The following is a 27745-nucleotide window of genomic DNA, read 5'->3' as shown; positions in this document are numbered from 1 at the left end:
GGGCTGATTCCCCTTCTTCCTTCCTTCTTTGGTTCCTTCCTGCCAACCTTCCTGACTGCCTTCATCTCTTCCATTCTCCTTTCCTTTCCTCCTTCCTTTTCTTCCTCTTCCGCTTTCTTTCCTACCCCTTTTCCCCTCCTGGTCCACTCTGGGCCAGGCTGTCTTAGGGGTGATTGATTTACTTCTAAAAAAAAAAAAAAAGACCATGTTGCTTGCTCCAGAAATTCCAGCTGGGAGAAATAGTCCATTAGCAAGTAAACAAATAGTCAGCATCATCTTGGGCAGTGGGGAGTGTTGTAGTATAAAGATGGCAAACAGGACTGAGAGGGGCTTCCTTAGGAAGGGAAATGAGGGAGGTAGGTGAGAGGGGCCATGGTTAGGTTGAGACCCGAGTGAGACAGTATGAAACCTCTGACATACTAGCTGAGGTTTTTTTCTGACTCAAGAGGTAAAAATTGGCAAAACAGGGGAAGCGTTGGGTTTAATTTTGGTCTGGGCAAGAATCGAGTTGGTGAATCTTCATGGACGTTTGAGCAGTTATGATTTTCTCCTGGAGATTCAGAGACACCCTGGGTTGGGTCTTTTGAAAATTGCCCTAGATTGAAATGAATGGTTTAAGGCTAGTGCCCTCGTCTGGAATGCATTTAATCTGCATATCTAAGAGGCAAATAAAAATATTTTCTAGGGTTGTCATGGTTCTGAGAACCATGTTTGATTCTGTCTTGGAACTGCAAGCTGGTAACATAGCTGTCTCTTATGTTTCAGGATTATTGGAGAAAAGGTGTATCAGGGTGAAATTACAGAAAAAGAGAAGAAAAATGATGATAGGGTAAAAGGGAAAAAGAATACAACCACAGAAGAAAATGAGTAAGTATTGTTTAATTAGGAATTAAAAATCTGGTTTTACAGTGTCACGTTTTCTACCCCTTGACCTATTTCTTGCTGTCCTCCAAATATTTTTTCTTTTTTTTAATCGAAGTAATAAGTACATGTGATTAACAATATAGTCGATGAACATTGGTAATAAAAAAAGATAACTTTATTACACCGTTCCTTGGTTTTCACTTTCTAGAACATCTGCTTCTAATATTTAGGTGCTGAGTTTTCTTTGTAGTTACCTCCTAACTCTAAAAGTGTACGATAGTGTTGCTTTTTCTTGATTTCTTAATACAAATAAAGACAGTATCTGCTGATTGTGAAGAAAGAGGATTTAGCAAATTTACAACAGTCCTACTTTCTCTTTGCGTTCAACATTTCCATATTATTATTTTATTTCTTCTTCCACTGATGAAGTGTTTCTACTCCCCTAGACTTTCCCTCCTATCGTTATGTGGGGATTGACCCAAGGACCTCTGCATCCCAGGGGAGCACTGAGCTACATTCCCGTCCCTGTCGCTGCTTCCTAAATGATGACATTCCTTTTCTTACCCTTCAGTTTACCTCTCCTTATTCATTTCTTGAACTCATTTTTTGTCACGTACTCATTGACTTGTTACATTTTCATTAATGTTATTAACGTTTAAATTATGATCTATAATGATACTTGTATTCTTTGTAAACTTGAAAAACAAGTATTTATTGAAAATCAGCTATTTATTGAAAGCCAATAAATAGCCTTTGCCTTTCAATTACTATAACAATTACATTAACAGAAGAACAGCCTAGCATACACTAATAAGATTACATTTCCCCCTCAACCAGACAAATGTGAAGGGCTCTGTTCCCTTTGCAGAGAAGTGATCTAAGTACCTAGATAAAATGGTCCAAACTTGTAAGTCTGATATTTTTTTCTCATTAATAAAAGACACAGCTTTGAGAAAGTTAGTCCTTTAAAATTATAGACTGCCAGGACCTTTGTAGTCAGTTTGTAAGAATGGAACATCTTGCTCTGGTCTAAAAGACCTGAGTCATTTTGATACTGAAAGCAAATGAGGTTCAAAGCTTCAGATAAGGCTGAATTTTCACATGCAGAATTCCACGTTTATCTTAAAGTTACAGTTTCCAAGGACACAGAACTTTAGGTCTCCTTCTTAGTCCAGGCTGACGTTAATGGCCTCATAAGCACACCCCTCCTTTGCTTGGTGCCTGTCCAAACTCGGCTTCACTGATTTTTTACCTACACTCTACCCTTCCCCCAATCCCATAATAACCCAGTTTCTGCCTTTGTTTGGTGAGATGCCTTGCAGTGCCTCTGGTATGTGGTCTGTCTTGCTGCAGCAAATTATTAAACCTCACTTTGTATGCTGCAGCTGCTTCCCAGGTTGTCTTTATCAAAATTGTTCAGAGTCACGCCACAGCTTACTTTAGTTGGATCATAATATACAGGTTTCTGGGGTTTTTTTTGGTTTTTTTTTTCTGGAGTTTTTAATTGCCTTCCTCTTATGAGAGAGATCTTAATTTGGTTACTATTAATGTTGAGCAAGACACATAATTCAATTGAAATGAGGACAAAATGAATAGCCATAACCAAGTTTATGGAAGCACTGACATCTACATCATCCAGAAGCCTGGCCAACAGCAATTGGAAGACATCATTGATTGGGAGGCATTCCGATTTCAGAGCCCATTAAAACATGCTGTGAAAATATGGCTGTCTCCAGATCCTTGGATATTGTTATTCCTTTGAAGCCTCATTACAAAACATTTACCCTGGAATCACTTTTCATTTTCTTGTGGGTTGGTTTTGTGATTTCTTGGATTCCATATTTTTTCTCTTTCTTGGTTTTTACCTTTACTTTGCTGACATATTCTGAAGTAACTTCCTCAGAATGGGTGTGTGAGGGATAGATTTTCTGAGCCTTCGTCATATTTTACAATATTGTATGGAATCAAAGGTCACAGTGATTTTCCTTTTGAACTCTGGGTATTGCTTCAAGGCCTTCAACATCATGGCTGTTGTCTTTGGTGTGATCTAGTATCATTGCTTTTACATGTTTTCTTTTTTTTTTTTTATTAGCTACACATGACATTACAATTATCTTGGCAATTCATACATTTGAATCATTGGGGTATAATTTCTCATTTTTCTGATTGTACAGATGGCAGAATCACACTGGTCATACGGTCACCTATATACATACAGCAATCATGAAATCTTTTCTATTCTGCTGCCCTTCCTATCCCCCCCTACTCCTCCCCTCCCCTCCCATCATTTTACATGTTTTCTTCATCTGGTAGTGTGATGTTTTACCATAATGGGTTTAGCCATCAATCCTTTTCTGTTCATTCTGCCCAGTGCTCAGTGGAACTTTTCCATCTCCATATTTCTGTCTCTTTTCACCTCTGGGAAATTGGAGTACAAGAAGTCTATCGGCTTATTCATTCATTCATATATGAATTAGAATTATTCCCCCTTTATTTGGTCCCCTTTCTTAGTCTTATCCTGTTGGGTCCTCTTGAACTCAAAGTCAGCAGTCTCTCTGAGATCATGCCAAGCAAAATCTTTGTTTCTTTCCTTTAGTGAAGCCCCTTCCAGTATGTTCTGAGCTATAGAATTCTTACTCCATACTAAATCTCCCAAGTCTTCTGGAACCTTTCTAAAATATGCTATCTACTCACCCCTCCTGCTCTTCATCTTTTGGTGGTCAGCCCGCCATCTTGAATCAGAGAACCCCCACTCTGAGTACTGAAAGCATTTGGATCAGTTCGTATTTTTATAAACTTTGCAGTCCTTTGTTTTGCCCTAAACACATCCACCAAACTTAATCAAAGTGAAAAAACTAAGTCTGAATTAATTTGTCCATGCTTGTAGAGAGAGCAGTGAAATTCGCGACTTGACTCCAAAGCTCCTTCTTGTAGTGGTTTATCTACTCAAAGTTCCCCTTTCTCTTTGCCCGCTTAGGTCTGTCTCTGGTAGAGGTAGGAAAGGTCAGTTTTTGAATTCCCTTCTATTCAGTATTTGTTTGTCCTCGGTAACCTTCCTTTGGGCAGGTTTTCAACTTCTTTTAAGACTCATTTTTATGTTTCCAGTCTGAGGACTCACCCTGCTGTACCCACTGGTCTTCTTGGCACCCTGGTTAAAAGAGTACAGCGGGTGTCCTGAGGGAACTGAGGAAACCTGGCTTTTTCTACTCTGAACTCTACCTGTGGCCTCATTTTTCTTCCTGACAGAGAGAAGGGGGCTGATATGTTCAGAGCTTCTCTAGTGATTCCCAGCAAGGACAAAGCCATCTTCCTCCTGAGTTATGAAGAACTTCTGCAGAGAAGGCTTGGGAAGTATGAGCACGTCATCAGTGTGCGACCCCAGCAGCTGGTTGGGAGACTGAACGTGGAAGTGAATGTTCTGGAGAGGTCAGGCATCACGTCCTTGGAGGTGCCCCCACTTCACAACAGCAGGCAGAAGGGCGGTGGGAGAGGGGAAGGTGAGTACCAATTGCTGGGTGTTCTCAGATCTTCTGGGTCGACTCAGAGCTGCCACTAGGCCCCACAGAAGTCTATAGACGGAATGGCACCCCTTCCTCAAAGGCTTGAAGTGTTGTGGAAATTGGAAAGATAGCAACAAAACAAAGACAATGGCTGGTACATTTTATTTTTTTTAAGGATCTGGTCTCTATCAGTAAATTAAAAGATGTTTTAAGTGTTTTTTTTTGACACAATAATCCCACTCTTGGGAATCTATGCTAAGTAAAACATCTCAGATTTTATTGGGCATGATCACATGCAGCAATCTGTGTGGTAACATTTATTGTAGCAAAAACATTTCATCAGCCTAAATATTCAATGATAAGAAGATATTAGTATAATTCGATGGTAATCACGATTCAGCATGTGATGGGAGAAAAGACAAAATCATACGTATAAATTTATATGTGCCTCTGGGCATGGTGATGTGTGCCTTAACCCCAGAAACTCTGGAGGCTGAGGCAAGAGGATCACAAGTTCAAGGCCAGCCTCAGCAATTTATCCAGGTCCTAAGCAGCTTAGTGAGATCCTGTCACATCATCAAAAGGGCGGGGATATGGCTCAGTAGTAAAGTACCTCTAAGTTCAATCCCTAGCACCAAAAAAAAAAAAAAAAAAAAAAAAAAATTATACATACAAAATTGTGCATATTTGTAAAATATGTTAGTTGTGTTAAATGAAAGTTGAATAGAAAGTTTTATAAAATAACAATAGTTTTATGTTAGGAACATGGGATTGTAGGGTTGTTTTTAAAAATCTATTTTTTAATCATTCGATAATTTTTTTTTTACAATTAGATAATGAAAAATGTGTTCTGTAGGTGACAATTTCATTAGCAGGATCATTCAGTATAGGTTCTTCTCAAATTCTTATTTTTGAAAATGCATTTCATTTATTGAAAATATTATGAATCATTATTGTCTAATTTTAATCACTATTAATTACAACAAATTAGCTTGTGTTAGATATTTACTTGCTTTGAGCTCTGTAGTTCATATATCAGTAAAGTTTATTGTCAAATTGGATGATGAGACAGATATATTAAAAAATTTTTAACAGATTTGGAATGACACGATTTCAGGCAATTGTGACATTGAAAATTGTGAATGACATTGGAAGGTAAGGAGAGAAATGACTAGATAAGTGGAAAAAAAGAATATAGGCATTTAACATTTTTCAAAATTATTAAAGGCCTAGAGCTGGTATATGGAAGAGCAAACAGAAGGGAAGTGTGTTCCCCACCCCAGCCCACAGTTTAAAGACTTTATATTGAGAAGTCGTTCACCCTCAGGGACTGTGCATTCCCTGGCTCTGGGAGACTCAGGTCCTTGTTGTGTGTTGACTCCAAACCCTGAACTTGATACCCACTGATACAGCAAAGCCATTGCCAGGGTCTCTGGCATTCAGAAATGGATTGAGATACAGCAGTCATTCTCATGTCATGTTGGTGGTATCATGTGGTTAGTGGATTTTAGCTCAGTTTTTGACTACTCGTGAAAAAACTATGGCACCCCTGGAAGCCAGCTTGCACACCCATACAGTGGGCCATGGCGAGGCACAGTGTATGTACAGCCTGTGGTCCAGAGTACAGCTTGGCAACTGTTCAGGATTGTTATTGTTGTCATTATTATGATTACCCTATATTTACTATCATTCTCGGCACATCTCACCCCCCTGTTAAAGCTCACAGGTGGCTTTGAAGCAGGCCTACGCATCTCCTTGAGGGATTTAACCCAGTGCCTTTTACATCGCACATCACGGAGTGTTCAAATCAGAGAAGAAAAACCAAACAAATAGCCAGGAATGTTTTAAAATTCCATTTCTCTAATCGTGATTTAGAGGGCCAAATGACAGAAACATTTTTTTAGGGGGGAGACAACTCTCTGAGTTGGTAGGATCTTGTACAGGGAGCGGAGTATCTGAAGTGCTCTGCGTGACACAGGGTCAGTGAATGTGTCTGTAGGGGGTTCTGAGGGCAGCTGTGCTAGTCAGCAACGTGTGTGCTTTTGCCTGATTTTCTGAACCACCGTGATTCTTCATAGCTCTGTACATTTTGTAATGTATATGTGTATGTGCGTACATGTGGTGTGCATGTGTGTGTATGTACAGATTGTGGTGCATATGTGTATACATGTGTGTATAAATGTGGTGTGTGTATGAATGTGTTGTGGTGTAAATGTGCATGCATGTGTGTGTGTGTGTGTGTGTACATGTTGTGCTATTTGTACGTGTGTTATTCTTGGAGGGGGTAATGAATTGCAATTGTTGTTTAAAGCACTGCACACTGTTTATGTTCAGGCCCTGTTAGAATTCACAGGAGTTTTTCCAGACCATTGATCTCTTGGGATCTGTTTATTTTTTTTTAAAAAAAAAATTGTTTTTTTTAGCTCTTCATACCCAGGCAGATACTTTGCCTTCCAGAACGTGGTGGTTTCACAAGTGCATCTCAGAGCCAGGTGCAGTGGATTGATTCCCTTGTTGCTGTTCTTCATTCCCATCTTTTTGAGCTCAGCTGTTATTTTTCTTGCAAAATGGTAGCCCCAGCAGTGTGAAGCACAGGATGTTGTGATTTTTGTCTGGACAGTGTTGCATGTTTCCAAAAGAAATCCAGGGTAGAGATCAAACTGGGGGTTGGGCCTGCACCAGGTCATGAGCTGTAACTGTGTGAATGTGCTCCAAGGCAGAACATGACTCTGGTAGATCTGGCTGTGGTTAAGAAATCAGATTTCTGCAATTTGTCTAAGCTAACCTCTGACCACTGGACCTGGCTTCATCTTGAAGGCTGCATCTGGATGGGGTTACTGTGTGTGGAGTACTAGACTAAGCACTTGGCATACATGTTAGCCCTTTCTGTCTTTTTATAAGACCCTCTTAGGTCAGGGCTCCAAATTCCTTAATAGGACACCCATAGCCCAAGAGTTAATAATAAGAATAAACAAATGGGACTTACTTAAACTAAAAAGTTTTTTCTCGAGAAACAATAAGAGAGGTAAATAGGGAGCCTACATCCTGGGAACAAATTTTTACTCCTCACACTTCAGATAGAGCCCTAATATCCAGAATATACAAAGAACTCAAAAAATTAAACAATAAGATAACAAATAACCCAATCAACAAATGGGCCAAGGACCTGAACAGACACTTCTCAGAGGAGGACATACAATCAATCAACAAGTACATGAAAAATGCTCACCATCTCTAGCAGTCAGAGAAATGCAAATCAAAACCACCCTAAGATACCATCTCACTCCAGTAAGATTGGCAGCCATTATGAAGTCAAACAACAACAAGTGCTGGCGAGGATGTGGGGAAAAGGGTACACTTGTACATTGCTGGTGGGACTGAAAATTGGTGCGGCCAATTTGGAAAACAGTATGGAGATTCCTGGGAAAGCTGGGAATGGAACCACCATTTGACCCAGCTATCGCCCTTCTCGGACTATTCCCTGAGGACCTTAAAAGAGCGTACTACAGGGATACTGCCACATCAATGATCATAGCAGCACAATTCACAATAGCTAGACTCTGGAATCAACCTAGATGCCCTTCAATAGATGAACAGTTAAAAAAAAAATGTGGCATTTATATACAATGGAGTATTATGCAGCTCTAAAAATGATAAAATCATGGAATTTGTAGGGAAATGGATGGCATTAGAGCAGATTATGCTAAGTGAAGCTAGCCAATCCTTAAAAAACAAATGCCAAATGTCTTCTTTGATATAAGGAGAGCAACTAAGAACAGAGCAGGGAGGAAGGGCATGAGGAAAAGATTAACATTAAACAGAGACGAGTGGTGGGAGGGAAAGGGAGAGAGAAGGGAAATTGTATGGAAATGGAAGGAGACCCTCATTGTTACACAAAATTACATATAAGAGGTTGTGAGGGGAAAGGGGGAAAAAAAACAAGGGAGAGAATTGAACAACAGCAGATAGGGTAGAGAGGGAAGATGAGAGGGGAGGGGAGGGGGGTTAGTAGGGGATAGGAAAGGTAGCAGAATACAGCAGTCACTAATATGACAGTATGTAAAAATGTGGATGTGTAACCAATGTGATTCTGCAATTTGTATTTGGGGTAAAAATGGGAGTTCATAACCCACTTGAATCAAATGTATGAAAGATGATATGTCATGAGCTTTGTAATGTTTTGAACAACCAATAAAAAAATTTAAAAAAATAAAAGAAGAAGAAGAGAATCATAAAAAAAGACCCTCTTAGGTCAGGTTCTTTTAATCCTCACTTGATTTATGAAGAAACTAAGGATTGACGTGGTCCAGGAATATGGACAGTGTCTCATACTTGATTATTAATGGAGACAGAATGTAAACAGATCCATCTGACTCCAAGTTCATGCCCTTAGCCATTGTACTGTACTACTTTCTCACTGAACACAATATTTTAAACTTCTGGGGCGTGAATCCAAATTCCATATCTCTTCCCAGTTAAATTTAAAAATTTTTTAAGTTTAAAAACAAGATGATCGGGCTGGGATTGTGGCTCAGCAGTAGAGCACTCACCTACTATGTGTGAGGCCCTGGGTTTGATCCTCAGCACCACATAAAAATAAACAAATAAAATTGTTGTGTCCAACTACAACTAAAAAATAAATATTAAGAAAAAACAGCAAGATGATCTACCTTTGCCTCAGTTTCCTTTCTAGATGAATCAGAATTGGATCCACATCTACTGAATTATAAATTAACAAATCTTTTCTCAATGTAAAAGTTAATTGTGGAGATAATTTGGAAATTAAAGCATTATAATTTAAAGATTATTAAAAGAGTTAATACATGTGTATATTTTCACTATAACAGATCCATAATGACCAGTGGTTAGATAAATAAAATAAAGTGAGAAGTAAGAGACCTTACCTGTTTTAGTCCTCATTTGGCTTTACATCAGTGACTCTCAAACTTGACTTTTTCTAATAGTAACCTTGAGAGGTTGAAAAATAAATACAAATGGCCAAGCCCCCCCCCCCCGCCCCCAGCTAGGTGAATTAGTGTCGTTGGGGCAGGGAGGGAGATAGTTTCTAGGGAGCTGTATTTTTAGGTTGCGATTCTGCTTTTACATGAATAACTTAAAAATTTATATGGACTTTAAAAATTTTTTAGTGATTCATAAAGTAAAAGAATAATGCTGAATATTTTTCTGCCTCTCTGCAGGTATGGTTCTAATGACTCCATCCTTTATAGACCTTTATAACATTTGCCCATTTTAAGTGCAGGGTTCAGTGCATTTGCAGGTGCATCAACAGGTATAAGGATAAATGAAATGTGGAATATGGACATGAGGAATATCATGTTCTTTCTTTCAAGGAAGCACAAATTTATGTTACAATATGGACCTTGAAAACATTATGCGAAGTGAAAGAAGCAGATTCAGAAGGTCACAGGCTGTGCTATTCCAGTTATTTAAAATGTCCAGAGTAGGCAAATCCACACACACAAAAAGCAGATTGGTGGTTGCCATGGCTGGGGGGAGGAAGGAATGAGGAATGATAGCTTAATGGTCGTAGAATTTCTTTGGTGGTGGTAGAAATGTTCTGGAACTTAATAGAGGTGGCGAATGTGCAATTTTGTGAATATACTCAATGTCACCGAATTGTACACCTGAAAATGGTTATTATTCTGTGAGCTTCACCTGAGTGTAAAGGAAAGGGTTGTATCCCAGATTGTGATACCTGCTCTCTCCATGCCCTGGAAGCCCGTTTCTTGTGCTCTTGGGCACTTAGCTGTGCGTCATTTACATGCCTGGGAAAGCAAATGATCAGAGTAGGTGGAACTTGGTGTGTGGCTTGCATTTTAATCATATCACCCAATTTTGGCTTTCACATAATCCTTAACACCAAGGAAGCTGAATGAGCACAAAGGGAAGTACTGGCAACAGCTTCATTACTCTTTATGTGGGAAGGTGAATATAAAGACGCTACAGCTGTCCTGAAAAACAGGCCACATTCCCCTGCAAGATCAAGTCACCACTGACCTGAGATGAACACAGTGTCTGGCACTTCATAGATGCCTAATGAGGAGTTGAATAGAATCTGTTTCAAACTTTTACTTATGTCCTTCTTTAATATCTTCACACCATGGCTCTGTGCTGTCAGGGCTCTTTGGGGGGCTGTATCCTCAGACCCCTAAGATTGTGTCTGGGATACAGTGAGTGCTCAATAAACATTTGTTCAATGAACCAAGGGCTAAATCATTATTGACAATGAAAGTGTTACTGGGTTTTCAACCCTTTCCTGGCTTACCTTGGTGAATTTTGCTTCATTTTAGGCTTAACTCTTACCTTATTTTGAAGGAGGAAATAGAGGAGAGAATTAATAATTCACCTTTGTTCCAGAAGACTCTGGTTCCAAAAATCTAGATAAATACCGCTTTTCTAGGGTTGCCAGATAAAATGCAGGATACCTTGTTACATTTGTATTTCAGATAAATAATATGTGCCATGCAATATTTGGGACATACTAAAAAGTTATTCATCATTTGAAATTCAGATGTAACTGGACATCCTGTATTTTGATTTTCTAAATCTGGCCTCTCTCCCTTATTAAAGGGCTGCATTGTGATTCACCATTAAGGCCCTTGTACTGCGTTCCTCCCCTGGCTCCAGTCTCCACGCAGCAGCTGGAAAGGCATGGCCCTGTTTGGCCTCTAAAATCTCTGTATATTTGCCAGGAAACAATTTTGTTGTTATGTGAGAGTTTCCAACATTGTTCAGCACAGAAATTATTCAGGTATGAATCATTTGGCTCCAACGTTGGTTTTGTTTTGGTCCGTAATGTCAGTGTGCAAGCCCACATTATCTTGTGTGTTCTGACATCCACTGCAGGCTGGTCAGGGACACCTGGGAGCAGGATGGTCAGAGAGACCTGGGAGATTGTCACAGGGGCTTGGGCCTCCTCTCTTTGGCCTGATGGAGAGGTGCAGCCCTATGAGACTGCACTCTGTGCTTTTTCCTGTTTCCTGTTATCTTGACCTGCTGTGTGAGGTGGTTACTGTCTACCACAGCTGTGGCTGGAGCCAGAGATGGTCCAGGGGATGTGACTCTGGTCACCAAGCGCATCACCACCCACTTTCACGATGAGGCTTCCATTCTCTTGAAGGGCTTCTCTGACCATCTTTCCCAGCTGCTTGCTGACATGTTGGTCCTTTTCATGCTAACTGTCCAACGGGCCTGTCTTGAGCTCTTGCTGCATTCCCAGCACTGAACCAGATGCCTGAAATCTAAAGGGGGCTACGACATGTTCACTGTCCTTGAAAAACTAGAGTCAGTAATAGGTTTTTTTTTTCAAGTTTTTAATTGTGATATAAAAAAAGCACATAACATAAAATGTGTTGCCTTCACCAGTTCTCAGTGTGCAGTTCATTGGTGCTAAGTACATTTCCATTGTTGTTCGGCTGATCTCCTCCTAGACGTCTTCATTGTCCCAAACTGAAGCTCTGTGTGCATTAAACAACTACTATTCTCTCTCCCTGCAGCCCGCAGCAGCCCCCATCCTGCTTTCTGTGTTTCTGAACTTTAGATACCTCTTTTAAGTGGAATCTCTCAGTATCTGTCTTACTGTGGTTGATTTATTTCACTTGGCATGTCCTCAGTATTCAACCATGTTGTGTCAAAATTTCTTTTCCTTTTTACTATATTTTGTTTACCCATTTGTGTTAACAGACACTGGGATTTGCTTCCATTTTCTTGGATCTTTTTTTTTTCTTTCCCCAGTGGTGGGGATCAAGCCCAGAGCTTCATGAATTCTAAGAAAGTGCTCTACCACTGAGCCACATCCCCAGCCAGTAGGTCTTGTGAGTAATACTGCAGTGAATGTGAGCATGCAGATATCTTTTTGAGATCCTGCTTTCAATTCCTTTGGACATACCCATAAGTGGAAGTGCTGGATCGTGTGATAATTCTATTTTTGGTGTTTTGAGGGACCACCATACCATTTTCGACAGCCCCTGCGCCATTTTTCATTCCCATGAATAGTACACAAGTGTTCTCATTTCTTCATATTCTCAACACTTGCTAATTTCTGTTTCTTTGGATAGTGGCCATCCTAATGGGTGTGTAGAGTTGGAAGTTTTGAATAATAAGAAAACAAAACTGCTGTATGATTGAATCTATAAAATGTCACCCAGTTTTTCTCAATGACTAAGCCCTGTTCTGTCTGCCTGCGAGAGGACAATGTAAAGGAATTTAACAGAAATCTCTTAATCTCATATTTCTTTGGTGCTATAGCACAGCTTTTGAAGGATTTCATGTGGCTCCATTTGAAATCCTTCAAGCAGGTATTAGATTCTCAGTGGACGAAGGATGCTGTCAGGCAGGGATAGTGCCTATTTTGAGAGTTAGCTGCCATTAGGACAGGCGCATCTGCTGAAGGATTTGCACATGTTTTCATGCAGAGTCTGGCTTGAGAAGTTGGTCAAATATGGAAGCTGAAACTTGGTAATGTGTTATTTAGGAAGAAAGTACATTGAATAAATAGTGAAGAAAGCTAATATGCTAAGACATCTGGGCAAACGTTGCTTAATTATAAGAGTCAAATTTGAATCCTGTCAGCTGTAAAATTGCATTTTTATTCTATTCCATATATTGCTATCATATCTACATGATGCTGTTTTCCCCAAAGCAAGTAAAATACCAATAATCAATATTAGGGAGGGGTCCTTTCCAATAAGAGAACTGTATGTAATAAATTTATGAAATAACCAATTTTTCCCCTCTATATTGCTTCAGTGTTACTAGTGTCTCTTCCAGAACTGTGCTGATTTGCATGAATTTTGTCTTTATTGCCACCACCAAAGGATAGTTGTCTAATACACACAATACTTTTGACTGCCCTAAATTTAAGAAATTGCCTCATTGGATTCCAGGTGAGCTGGTACATAAACAAACATAAACAATTTAGCCTCTTTCCAAGGGGGAAATGAGCAGGCAGTGTTTGTTTGGAAATCCTTTTGTAAAAAGCCCCAGGTGTTGGCTGCTTTTCACGGAGAGTAGCCAAACCCAAGCCCACAGGAAACAGAGGCCAGGAAATCCCTCTGTCTGTGCACCCAAAAGCGTGTAGCTTCCAGCTAATGTCCTTGAGCATGGTTCTCGGCTCCCGAATCTTTCCACCTTTAGATAGTCTATGTAACAACTGTCTCCCTTTTATTTCCCCATCATTGTCTAGGAAGAAAATACTTGTGTATAACATCTTTGCTCTAGAATAGGGCATAAATTTGTTCTCTCCAAACCTTGTGTGTACCATATATATATAGAGAGAGCGCGTGCATGTTTTGTCATTACAAGATAGAATCAGAGAGATGAATATTTAATAGCACTTATAGTTGTGATTTCTAACTTTCTTTGGACTCGTTGGAAGATATAGTAAAAGCTAAGGATCCTCTGTTCAGAAAAAAAAATGGTACATATGCTTCTACATGCAAAATTCTGCAGATCGTTTCAGGTGTCTCTAGGGCATATCTGACTATCATATTTTATAAAGATTGTTCTTCATATAAACAGTCTTGAATTCTTTGTTACAAATGTCTGTTATGATGTGTCTGACTTGACTGATTGCTTTTACCAAGCTTTTAGTGATGAAGAGAAAATTGTTTTGGTAAAATGTAAACTGTATGTCATCGAAGAGTATTTTTTTCCCCCATAAGTTGTTTTTTGATGATAGACCAAGAGTACAAGAAGTGACTTCTGCGGGGTGGGATGGGGATATGTGTGTGGAGTGAGCAGCCGTTATGGTACCAGGCACCAGGCTCAGCATCTTTCCTGTGTGATCTCACTAAATCCCAACAATGATCCCATGATTGTGGCACAACTCCAGTTTAACAGATGTGGACCAGAAGCTTAGAAGGATTAAGCCAGTCATTTGGAGTCTAACTCTCAAGCCCACTTTGGTATAATGTGTTTTCCAAAGGTGACACCTTGCTTCTTTCTGGAAGACTAGACTGTCAATAGGAAGAGAGCCTCACAGGACACTGGTGGCCTGAGAGGCTGAGAGGAGCCAGTGGGCGGAGAAATCAGGGCCTGCTGCATGCAGTCATGGGCCCCGGGGTTTATCTTGCAAGAGACCACCAATGTCTGAATTAAAACAGGAAGACAATATGAGACTCAGCCTCCCCCATCGGAGCAGCCACCAAAGTTGGCTCCTTCCCCCAAGCAAGTGGACAAGAAGGAAAGGAAACAAAGAGGCGGAAAGAGTCAGGACACTCATTAGAAAAGTAGGTCAGATGCTCCCCTCCTCTGTTCTCCTTGCACACTCTTCCCCAGTGCTCCTCATTGTCTGTGGAACATGTCCCAGAATGCCAAGTGCCCTGCTAATACAGCCCATTGTGCCCAGGAAACACCATGTGGCTGTCCGCAGTGTGAACCCGGTTCCCACTCAAGAAGGCGAAGCAGCATTGTTGTGCTTTGGGGTTTTGGTCAGTAACTCTAAGAAGAACCTATACTAACATAATTAGCAGATCCCCCTTCCCCCCCAAAAGGGGATTTTACTTTCTAGAGACATGACTCTGGGAATTGTTCTCTGTAGATTTTTTTTTTTTTTTAAAATAGGTAATGGAAAATTCATTTGGTCACTTTTACTGACTGGTGCTTAACGGGCAAATGTATCAGGAGCTCAGCTTCTTGGTGCGTAATCAGATCAAGAATCACTCCACTCTTCATGTAAAATAAGCCCATTTAGATGAAGCTCATGAATTTTCATCATGAATGAACAAACACCGAGGTCAATAGGAAGCGAAAATAATAATACACTATCCTTTCTCATGGTCCATATCAAAGAGCCTAGTCAAATGAATTATGAAGAGAAAAATTATACTTTTTAATCCCCAGTACTTTCATTCGACCATGAATGTATTAATTCAGGGTACTTGTAAGAAGCATTTTCATGAGAGAGATCTGAAGCAAGACAAAGTAGGTACATGCTGGCAGCATAAAGAAGAATCAAATCTAATTATTGCAGAATCTTAGAGATAATCTAAGCACTGCCTAATTACATACAACAAATTTTATCGGCAATTTTTTATATGTAAGGCGCATCAACTGTGTGTAAGGAACATGTCTATTTTCTAAGCAGAAACTGGAATCATTTGGAGGGCTTGTTAAAAACACACATTGCTGAGTCCCATTCCCAGCTTCAGACTCGCAGTTTCTAGGGTGGGTTCAAGAACTGGAACTTCCAGCCAGCTTCCTGGTGGTGCTGCTGCTGCTGGGGCAAGGTCACACTACGATGTCCCCTCTACCACGGTCCTTGCAGGTGATTACTGCAGGGTTTTCTCAACCACCTCTAATGAGCTGAGTGGTGAGAGCTGCCTGCACCAATAAACATCTTACAGTTGGCTAGTTCCATGCTGAAAAGTGCTGCCCCACAACTCTGTGCCCAGTCCAATTTCTGCCAGCTGGGATTTCTCTGGATGCACCTAGTCTCCATATAAATGCCTACACTAACATGTTTACCCAAGGAAAAAAACAGATAGGTGTTTGTTTGGCCAATTATAATAGGTTCCATGCCTGTTCAGACTATTCTGCCATCTGGCTCCCAAGTTCAAACCTTAAGAGATTCTGGGAAACAGAATAAAGTATACTAATATTTTGTGTACAGCTTGATGAGTGATTGTATATATACATATCCATACAACTACCTTCCTTCCACGTCAAGATTCAGGACATTTTCACCACCCCAGAATTTCCTTTGTGTTCTTTCCAGTCAGTATCAACCCACCAAAGGAACAATTGCTGTACTTCAGTTGCTGTGAGCCAGCAAGTGTGTTTGCTCTTAAACTTCATGTCAATGGATGTGTAGAAGATACACAGTTTTGTATTTGGTGTTTTCAATCAACATGACCATGAGATTCAACCATGTTGTCAATAGCAATAGTGAGCCTTTCATTTTTATTGCTATGTAGTATCCCAAGTTTGACATACCTTACAGTCTTCTATTTAATTCCTTCTTCTATTTTGTGTATGTTTAAGGTTGTTAGCTGGTATGACTGCTAACCATGAACCAGAATGGTGCCAAATACCTTATGTCACTTCATCTGGTCAATAATGTTATATTGGCACTCCTATTAATTTGTTGTAGAGATGAGAAACTAAGGCTCAGTAATGTGCAAAAGGTCTCACAGCTAATAAGAAGTGGAATCAGTATTTGAATGTTAGTCCTTCTGACTTTTGACCCTGAGTTCTTAGCTACATGTTGCTATGACTCTCATTCTTGGTGCTTTACCAGTGGTCACCATGGTGACATTGATCCCAGAGAACTACAGTTTCCTCTCTTCAAGGGCCTTTCCATTTTCAGCCCTCTTTTCTTCCTATTGTGTGATGGTCCTGAGGCTTCTTCAGCTGTGCCAGTAAAATGCATGGGGACACTTGTCAATGTGCCATCTTGATTTTTTCCAACTCCTTCAAATGAAAAGATCTGTTGGAAGGAGTTTGTTTCTTCTGTGATTTCTTTTTCTTTAAAAAAAAATTATATTTTGCAAACTCTCTGATCACTTCCAAAATTCCTGCCCTTGTTAAATGCAAATAATAGAATCAGTTTAGTCCTGAGGTTTCTGTTAAGGTTATACCTAAATTATCTCTGAAAAATAACTGTTCTGTTGAAGGAAGTGTTTAAACTTCCTTTGACTTTAGTGTCTAATAAACCCTTAGCAGAAGGAAGTTTATTCTTAAGTACAAATTACTGGGGCCATTTATGCTTCATTTCCTTTTTTTATTCTGCTAATTGAAGATGGGAAATTAGTGGTCAGCCTATTCCATGGTATCAACTTGAATAGATTTTCAAAAATAATCAGACACTTGTAGCAATTTAAACCTGGCTTTGATTCAGTATATGGATAAAAAAAAATCCCTGCACATATACTTATGTTTAAGAATTCTTATTTTCATTTTGACTAGGAAATCTTATTTTTATTTTGAATCTTATTTTTATACTACTTATGATGCATTCAGATTTCAAAATATGGGTTTTTATTGCTAAGTACATAGGCTGGTATTATTTGCACTTATAACCACGGTAGTCTGCTAAATAGTTCTTGTATTCTAGTAGGACTGAAGCTCAGAAGTAAAAATGGGATTCTCTTTGCTTAGTATCTCATTATGCTAGTTTTTCATAAATTACACAAAATTCATTCTTCTGATAATCTTTTTGTAATTCTAATTCGTATCCTAAGACTCACTTTGGGGAAAACTTTGGGGATTTTTTTTTTAAACAACCATATGCTTCCTGGACGAGAGTGTGTTAGGGCATGAGCGAAAGGCTTTCTTTATGGACTAATTCTTCCATATGGAAGAAATGACAGAATTTGAAGTCATCATTTTGTAGATATAATGAATTAGTGGACCTAGCTTTCATCAGTCATTGGTAAAAGTATTATGTGTACTATCACTGCAGAATGTCTGAACTTTCTAAGGGGATTAGGGTCAGGCCCACAACACCTACATGTTGTCATTATTGGTACCACTAAAAGTAGACAGGGAGATATTGTGTCCATCTAGTATGATGGAGTAGAAAGAGCTTGCCATCACCTAGAAGGTGTTCCATGAAGATACTTCACCTCCGAAATCTTCATCTCCTATGAAGTAGTTCAGTAGCATCAAATTTGAATAATCAAGCTTCCTGCTCTGACTTCCAGTACACCAGTGAACACAGGGGATTGAGCGGTGGTGCTCACACCTAACTGCACATTTGAATCACATGGGCAGTTTTTCAAAGACCTAATGCCTAGTCTTCATCTCAGAACAATTTATTGAGACTCTATGGGCCTGGGCATCAATATTTTTTAAATAGCTCCTCCAAATATTACAGTGTCAGCAGAAGAGAGGCGAAAGTTCAATGAGCAGGATATATATGTATGTATATATGTATGTGTGTGTATAGTTTTAGTTAGGTTTGGCATCACTGTGACTAAAATACCCAGCAAGAACAACTTAAGGAAAAACTCATTTGGGGCTCATGGTTTCAGAGTTTTCATTCCATAGATGGCCAATTCCATTGCTCTGAGCCTGAGATGAGGCAGCACATCATGGGGGAAGGATGTGCTGGAGGGAAGCTGCTCCTCTCAAGGCAGCAAAGAAGCAGAGAGGTGGGGTGGGACGAAGTGCTACAGGAAAGATTCACCTTTCCAGGACACACACCTCCAGTGACCTCCTCTAGCCACGCCACCCCTTGCCTATAGTTGATCCTTTCAAAATAGGATAGCTCTCATAATCCAGTCACTTCACCTCTACTGTTCTTCATATCCACACCATAACACACACACACACACACACACACACACACACACACTCACACACACATACATGTATTTCAAAAAGAAGAGATATAGAGGGAAGGGACACTTGAGATTTAAAGACATTTTAAGAAACATTAACCAAATATGATGTGGGGATTTTGTTTTGAACCTGATTCAGACAAATCAACCACACCATGACATTTTTAAGAGAACTTTAAGACTGAGTATTAGACAATAATAAGACATCAAGCATTATCTTTGTTACTTGTGATAATCGTTTTGTAGTTATGATAGGAAAATATTCTTATGTTACTGAAATATTTGAATGGAATATGATGTCTGAAATTTGATCTAGAAAAAAGCTGAAATAAAAGTAGATACAAGCAATTGGCAGAATGTTGCTAATTGTTTCAGTTGAGTGATGGATACATGGGGGGTTCATATTGCTATTCTTTCTACTTTTGTGCATTTTAACAATTTTCATAAAAGGTACAGAAAGGAGCCATAACAGTGAAATATACGATAGCATATCTCTTACATTGTGGTATGTTAGTAACACAAAGTCTCAGAAGTTATATGAACTGTACACCTGCAGTAAGATGAAGTCTAACCCTCTTTGTTTATACAATATTGATTCTTACTTCTTTTTAGGGAAATACTTTTATATTGTTATTTATGATGTTAATGTGTTATCTGCAGATGATTTGGGGCCACCTCCTTCTACTGCTATCAACCAAAATGAAACTTTTGCCAAGGTCGTTTTTAAGCCTACCGTGGTACAACAAGCCAAGATTGCCCAGAATGGAATTTTGGGAGATTTCATCATTCGATATGATGTCAATAGAGAACAGAGCATTGGGGACATCCAGGTACCAGGCTTTGTGTTGCTATTTCATATTGGTAGCTTTTTGTTAGACTCAGAACTGTAGATTTTGATATTTAGCTAAGGGCGAAAGCTCTTTTTGGTTCTTTGTAAATTTGTTTTATCCCAAAATATGTCTTCAAAGAAACTAGAGATGATCCTTGCTGGAAGCTGAGGGTACCTATTTCCTGCTCCAGTAATCTGGACCGCTAATGAAATCTAAAATGTAATTTTCCCTGTGGTGTTTTAGATGAGGTTGGAATTTTAGTTCATCTTCAATTTTAATTAAAGGAGACTCTTCCACAGCTTATTTCCCTTTAGGTTTTATTGCTCCAGAGACAGGGTGGGAATATTAAAATATATTAATGTGCGTCCAGAATGTTGACAACCTTGATGTCTCAATGCGTACAATGCTTGGTAAAAACTAGATAATGAAAAAAGTAGGATTCACACGTGGCAAGGTCAGAATGAGACACATAATTAAAGTTGAATGGGTTGTCATGATCAATACTTTCTTTTTCAGTGCTGGGGATTTAAACCCAGGGTCTCACTCATGCTAGATAAGCACTCTGTACTTACACTCTCAATCCACTGATCAATAAATTTTAAAGGGATGATTCTATCCTTATATGGATTGATTAGCATCTGGTTCCCTTGGAGGGATCAGAAACACAGATAATTTTGCTCTGGGTGTGGAATGTGACCCTAGACTATTTCATGCCATCTTAGTTCTAAAAGCTCCATAGATTAACTATTTTGGACAATTTTCCTCTCTACTCTGAGTACTACCATTTTTTACTTTGTTTTTTCTTACCAGGTTCTAAATGGCTATTTTGTGCACTACTTTGCTCCCAAAGACCTTCCTCCTTTGCCCAAGAATGTGGTTTTTGTTCTTGACACCAGTGCCTCTATGGTGGGAACCAAACTCCGGCAGGTAAGTGAGTGCCACCTGCCTATTTTTTCCTGTCTCAGGTTTTTCTGGGACAGTGATCTGCCTTGTGAATAAAATTTCAGTTGCTTCCAGATATCTGCTTTATCATGCAGCTATTCCTAACCACAGAGAACAATTCTAATTGATTAATTTAAGCCATTGATGGAAATCATTGTTCTAGCATGTTGGTTTTTAAGAGAGCAGAGGGACATGCTGTAGAAACACCTTGACATAGGGCACTGGCAGAGTGGATAACGTGAGACAAAGGACCACTCAACCACACAGCCATTGTCCACAGAATGATTCTGCTCAGTGATGATTCCTTGGAGAATAACAGAGTAGGATCATTGGAAGTCCCCCTGGTATAGCCTTAGAATAAGGAACAGGTCTCCATAATTCAGGATTGATATTTTCACAGAATTTGCAGTGAATCTTAAAATTCCAGGGCTGAAAGGGATTAAGGGGCCATGTACTCTGCTGAGAAATTAAGTTATCCTGAAAATACAACTATTCACATTTTTAAAAAACAAACCATTAGAAAAGATGATTCCTTATCTTACTTTGGTATCATAAATATCATTTGGGCTATTTGTAATATATCTACAACTTTTATAAGGTGAATTGAGAGCTACAGGATGACAGATCACTTATAACTCTACATTCATTAAAAATTGAGTGAGGTCTTTATCTTTTCTTTTTAAATTCATTAACTATTTTTTGACTAATTGTATATATACAACCTGATGAGTTAAATAGTACCTCAAAGCTCTTAAGAACCCATATCCACCTGTTTCCACCATAGATCCCACTCCATATGTAATGGACTCTATTACAGCTAATGAAGTATTGCAAATATTTTTCTCAGTTGACTATTACTTTATAAATGATTTCTTGGATCATTTGTATTTTTAGAATCATGCAGTAAATTGACAGATCTTTGATAGAAGATTGACAGATCTTTTTTTATGGCATTTAGTTTTCCTCTACCCCAAAATTGCTTTAAATATTTTTCATCAGAGTATAGCTAAGTATGAGTTATAATTAATATAGGCAAAAGTTAACCTCACCCTGAAAAATAGCTCTGTATTCCTCTTCAACATCACATCTCATTCAAGTTTATTTTGCCAGCTCTTCCATTTTTATTGCTTTTCCTTCTGTCCTGTATCTTTTTTTAAATTCTAATTCTATGTGACGGGTGGAATGCATTTTGACACATCATTCCTTGAATGGTGTATAACTTCTCATTCTTGATCTTCTGTCTAAAAGTACTTTCCTTTTGCCTGAAGAACATCCATTAATCGTGTTAAAATCTTTAACATTGTAGGTTTTTTGTGAAGAATTCTCCCAGTTTTTGTTGGCCAGAAAATTATTTACTTCCCTTCATTTTTTTCAAGTGTATTTTTACTGGATATGGAATTTTAGGTTGGCTTCCATTGTCCTCTGGCTTCCATTTTTGCTATTGAAAAAGTCAGTAAAAATTTAAACTGTTTTTTCCTCTAAGGGAATTTTAATTATTGACTACTTTTAAGATTTTCCTTTGTCTTTAGTTTTCTATCATTTTAACATGGTGACTTTAGGGTGAATTTCTTTCTATTTATTTTGCTTGAAGTTCATAGAACCTCCTGAATTTGTGGATTCATGGCTATGTTCTCAGTCATAATCTCGGAAGTTCACTTTTCCATGTGTGATTCCAATGTTAGAGTTTTTATTCTTCTCTGTTTTCCACATTCTCTTTTATATATTCCAACTTACCCATGCTTCATTTCATACCTATCTTCCAGTTAACAAATACTCTGTTCAGATATGTCTAAGTGATTGTTAGACTCATCTCTTGAGTTATTTTGGTTATTGTACTTTTTAGCTTTAGAAATCCTATTTGTTTTCAAATATTTCTCAAATCTGTCTAGTCATTTTTAAAATAATTTTCAGTTATTTTACAAAGTTTTTTTTATAATGTTTTTAAAATTTTCCCAAGTACAGTAATGTTCTTAAAGTCTGTGTCTAATAAATCTAAACTTTGGAGCTTCTTAGGGGCTGTTTTTATTGTCTCTCGTCTTCTTGCCTTATGTGACTGGATATCTTTGATTGAATTATGAACTTTAAATTTTAGAAATTGTGGGTAAAACTGTATTGAGCCCTGGTATGGTGGTGTGTTCTTCTAGAGAAAGTTTTGACTTGTTTCTGTTAAGTACGTAATCTGGGATTCTTCAGACCATATTCTGGGCTCAAGATTTTTCTGGGAACCCAGATGGCTCAAAGTTGGAGTGCTTGAGATTACTGAAACACGATTTCAAGATTTAAATAAATACATTTTCTCTGGCTTTTGAGATATTCTCAATGGGAAGATTGGGGCCAAATTGCCTGTAGTTTTCTCAAGTTTTTCCCGAAGTTTCAATCACACCATAGTGAAGTATTCTTTCATAGTATGTAATTATTTATTGATGTTTTGGAGAGGCTTCATGGTCTTTCCATATGTAGAAAGGTTTTTTGCTTTATATAAGTTCTTAAGTGCCATTTGCTGCCCAAGTTGTTTTTGTGACTTTGGTGGCTACATAATGAACATTGGTAGGACAACCAAAGCTATTGTTGGCCACAGAATACTGTGCTAATCGGTCTTTTGTGTAATCTAGCATGACATTTCCCACTTGTATCTTCAGTCAATAAACAGTTAAACTAAGTAGGTGTCATATGGTAGATTTCTCCATGTATTTCATTTAATTCGTGAGCATCTATGTGTCTTGGATTTTCTTTCCTCTTTCTCTTTCTGTATCATAAGGACAGGGTTTGGGTTTCCTCTGAACTAATTTAACTTAATGAAGAAAGTTACTAAAGCCAACCTAAATCCCTGTTACCACCATATATTTTGTATTCTGATACTTTTGTTTACCATCATATCTTGAATGCATCTTGTTATTAAATATTCTTTAAAAACCTGATTTTAATGGTCATGGAGCTGTACTATCTAATAGAAACTTCTATGAGAACAGAAATATTCCATCCCTATGCTGTCAAATCTGGTAGCCACTCATCACATATAGCTGTTGAACATGTGAAATGTGGCTACTGCAACCAAGGAACTGAATTTTTTATTTTATTTAATTTCAATAAGTTTAAATTTGAATAGCTAATGGTTACCACATGAGATAGTGTAGCTGTATAATATTTACCCCACACATGAGAGACTCTTAAATTATTCTCATTTTTTTGCTATTACAAACACCACTGGGATGAGTGTCTTTGTGTAGAAATCCTTGACCGCATGCCCAGTCATTTTCTTGTTATATTCTTAGAAGTAGAATTACTGGGGCAAAGAATGCCAACTCATTAGTGGGTTTTGATACATATTACAAATACATTTTCTATAAAGGCTGAACCAATTTATGACATTTAAGCCTATTATCAGAATAACCATGCCGAAAGATATGTATGAAAATACAGGGACATTTTTAATTAATTTTTAAATGGGGGGTACTTTTAAGCCTAAAAACAAAGTAATTATAAGGAAAAAAACCCCATAATAACTTGAGTTGCATAAAAATATTGAACTGTTGTAAATTTTAAAAACAATGGTCAATAAAATACCGTGAAATCATGGTAAATTAAAAGTCTAAAAGTCAATAAAAAATTGGTAAGTTGTATGCAGGAGAAAGACAGAGGAGTTGATCATGAATATAAATGAGCTATTACAGATCACAAAAAGGTAATCCTACACATGAAAATAAGCAAAGAATGTGAAACAGTCCAGAAGAAATAAGAGGATTCCGTGAGATCATGGGAAAAGGGTCAAGTATATTTAATGCAAACGAAAAGAAATACTGTTTTTATCTTCATGGTTTCAAACTATAAATATTGTAAATTATTAATAATGACACTTTGAATAGCATGCATGTGTAGAACTCAACACAATGATAATATTTGGATTATTTCCTAATAAAGTGTTAAGCAGTTCCAAAATGGGAAGCTCTTGATCAGTCCCACTGTCCCTCCACTCAGAGCCCATTAATTACCCACAGGCTGCTGCAGCTTGAAACACTCATGGCTCCCATGCTTGAGTCACTTCGGGGACTGACTCCAAACCCAGTTCATTCCAATACACAATCATCTTCTTCCCCGTCTGACAGGACAATGATCAAGAATTTCCTTACCAAGTAACTCCCCAAAAGATAATTCCTGCCCCCAATTATACAAAGAAAACCTATGAGCCAGGTGAGGTGGTGCAGGCCTGTAATCCAACTTGGGAGGCTTGAAACAGGAGAATTGCAAGTTTGAGGCCAGCCTCAGCAACTTGGTGAGGCCCTAGGTAATTTAGTGAGATCCTGTCTCAAAATAAAAAATAAAAAAGGCTGGGGATGTGGCTCAATGGTTAGCCTTGGATTTAATTCTTGGTACAAAAACAAACAAACCCATGAGATAAATCACCATCTCCTAAATTTATTGTCACTCATAAAATAGTTTCAACACCACTTTAAAAAAAATCCTGGAGCATTTTTCACATGGTATTTATTATGCTGTGGGTTTATGTGAATTAAGTAATAAGGGGATATTTAATTTTTGTAACCATTTGCATCAAATCTATGGTGAAACTGAGGTTCAGCACAGGTAGGTAATGGGTGGTGAGTAGCAGGGTCAGCCTCATTCTGAGATCCAACTCTGAAGCCTATGAACCAATGGTGCCATGACACCTCTAGACATGGAACATGTTGTAAGGCAGCCCTGTCATGTGCAGCAGCAGAGAAGTGCACATAGGTACAAGGTCAGGGCACTGACCCCTTTCAAGACCTGGTTGAGAAGGCTGCAGCAGGCGGGATTTCCTACTTTCTGTAACAGCAGTGCGATGACACATACCAGACCCTTTGTCATCCTCCCTCTTCCTTCATTCCTGGATGCTAGTCACTGACAGTCTGGCATGTGCTTTACTGGCTCTTAGCTGCAGCCTGGCTTCTTTCCAAGAGAATCACCCTGGACCAGCCAAACACATGTCTGAGCCATTCCTAAAGCCCCTTGCTGCATTGAGTGGTGTCGAAAACTACTACTTTCGCAATTCTCAGCTTCTCTCAGGCCACAGCACTCAGTAAAAAGCTCTGCTGGCTCTTGGACCATCTTGTGTATGATGCTGTGTCTTCAGAGCAGAGGACAGTTGCCCCAAGCACAGAGTTTTCATACTGTGTCAACAAACGTGGCAACGTGTGACATTTGTCACAGTCCCCTTGGATTTTACTAAGAATCATTCACTGTGATTTTGGATGTTTTGGCTTCCGTCATGTTTGATGGGCTTGACTGACTTTAAAGTACTTTATCACAATATAGGGCACATAGTTGGTACTGAATAATTACATGAGCAATTGGCTTATAAATTGTAAGATCACTTAACCTTGATGTATCCACTCGGTAAGGGCCATAGCAGCCCTTAGGAGCCCCTGAAGCCATGCACATCTGGCACTTTCTGCTTCCTGTCCTAATCCAGTGGAAAGTGAGTCTGGAAACCAGGGTTTCCACAGCAGGAGAGCAGAGACAGAGTCTGCCATGACATGGTTGTTGGCACTTGACTTTGTTTTTTCTCTCCCACGTTTTTCCAGATGAATCTCTTGAGAGGTGATGGCTCTGGTGCGGGGTCAGGCACGATTTCTGCCTCCCTATTTGAGCTTGTAAAACTCAGGGAGAGCAGGAGCTGAGAAGAGCAGCACAAAGGAGGGACATGTGACCAGGGTTGACTCTTTTCCCCTTGTTAGTCGCAGGCTGAAGGCACGGGCATTGTTGACATGCACGGCCTTTGGAACATCAAGGATAACATCCTGTCTGTTGAATACGTTTTTCCTTGGCCAAAGCCCACATTTTTTTTCTCTTTTCTTCTCTTAGCCTGTGTAATTACTTCTACTACTCATGTTTTCATATTAAGGAGCATGGCCGAGGAACCTCTTTGGTAACCACACAGTGACTAATGAATCATTTACTGGGCGTTTAGTATGTTGTAACTTTCTCCAAACCTGTTCCCACCCTCTGCCATTCTGCACCAACCCTAGTAGCTTTGGGAAATTTGTCTTTGTCCATTTAATTTGGTTGAGAATATCAAAGGATAGAGAACAAGCAAGGTGTTTCTTTTAAAAAAAAAATTTAATATTTATTTTTAGTTGTTGATGGGCTTTATTTTATTTATTTATTTATATGCGGTGCTGAGAATCAAACCCAATGCCTCACACATGCTGAGCAAGCCCTTTAACACTGAGCCACAGGCCCATTCCAAGCATATGTTTCTTATTTGTCATTGCCAAATTAAAATGAAGGTAAGTTAGAACTAATGGAGTAGAGGATGGCGATCTGCGTGCTGCTTGTATGTCATTCATGGATTCACCTTATCCTCTAGGTCAGTTTCTACTTCACTGTTCAAAATTGGGATTCTAAGGATTTGGACATTTTAACTTGTACTGTTGAATAATCTGCAAGCTGCTTGGGTCTGGGGTCATCATGTTTTTTGATCATTGTAGTATGTATTCCCAGCTCTTAGCACAGCACCTAATGCATAGTAGGTCAGGATATTTGCTGAGACTATACCAGCACAAGGACTTTAAATTCACCTTACAGGTTTTAAGGCACAGTAAATATAATTGAGTTATCAGTACATACTAAGCACTGGTTGCAGTGCTTATTTTTCCCATGTTACCTTTCGGCAACCCAGTGAAGTAGGCGTTGCTATCTCCTTTGTATAGGTGGACAGGTGATGGTCAGGATGTTGTTGTAGCTATGCTGAAATACACAAAGGTACATGAAATAGAAAGCTAGGATTCAAGCGCAAGTCAACTCCACCCTAAAGCTCTTCACCATACATTAGATGTGAACCATTACAAAACCTCAGACCATCTCTCAAGCTCAGAGGCTCCATCCACTCTTTTTGCCAAGGAGCATGAGAGAGAATGCTGTGCATCTCAGGCGAGCTCACGCAAAAGTCACCTATCCTGGGTCTTCCGCCTGCAGCATCATGTTGCGGGGAAAAAAACTAGTGGAACCGTTCTGCTCTGATCCATAGAATTAGTGAGTAGCATTTTATTAATTAAATGCTGGGCATTATTTAAGCACACCTGGGCATTTAAAGGCTTCTTTCCCATTCACAATTTGGATGGGACAGATTGACTCCAAGTGTGGGGACAGCGGAGGTACAGAGTGAGGCTCTAGGGGTGATCGTGAAGTCCAGTGATGTCCCATAGTGCGGATCATTCTTGCCGTCCTCTTCAAGAACATGTGGGCCCATTGTATTCTGAAAGGGAAGATTCTTGTCGCTATGAGGACGTGCAGGAAGTCGCTTTCATGTGATGGTGTCCCTTGGCAGCAG

General features: G+C 39.0%; 1 protein-coding gene across 2 annotated transcripts in view; it reads left to right on the top strand.

Annotated features, from left to right (window-relative positions):
- Itih5 (inter-alpha-trypsin inhibitor heavy chain 5) overlaps positions 1-27745 on the top strand; it is an 84252-nt gene that overhangs the window by 21360 nt on the left and 35147 nt on the right. For both annotated transcript variants that reach the window (XM_076832441.1, XM_076832440.1), the window contains exons 4-7: positions 766-867; positions 4111-4361; positions 19328-19497; positions 20308-20424. In XM_076832441.1, coding sequence (XP_076688556.1) covers positions 766-867; positions 4111-4361; positions 19328-19497; positions 20308-20424 — 640 coding nt within the window. The remainder of the gene's footprint in view (positions 1-765; positions 868-4110; positions 4362-19327; positions 19498-20307; positions 20425-27745) is intronic.

Source organism: Callospermophilus lateralis, chromosome 13, assembly GCF_048772815.1.
Source record: "Callospermophilus lateralis isolate mCalLat2 chromosome 13, mCalLat2.hap1, whole genome shotgun sequence".
Lineage (NCBI taxonomy): Eukaryota > Metazoa > Chordata > Mammalia > Rodentia > Sciuridae > Callospermophilus > Callospermophilus lateralis.
Note: the sequence above shows the minus strand (reverse complement) of the source record. Positions and strands in the feature narration are given on the sequence as shown.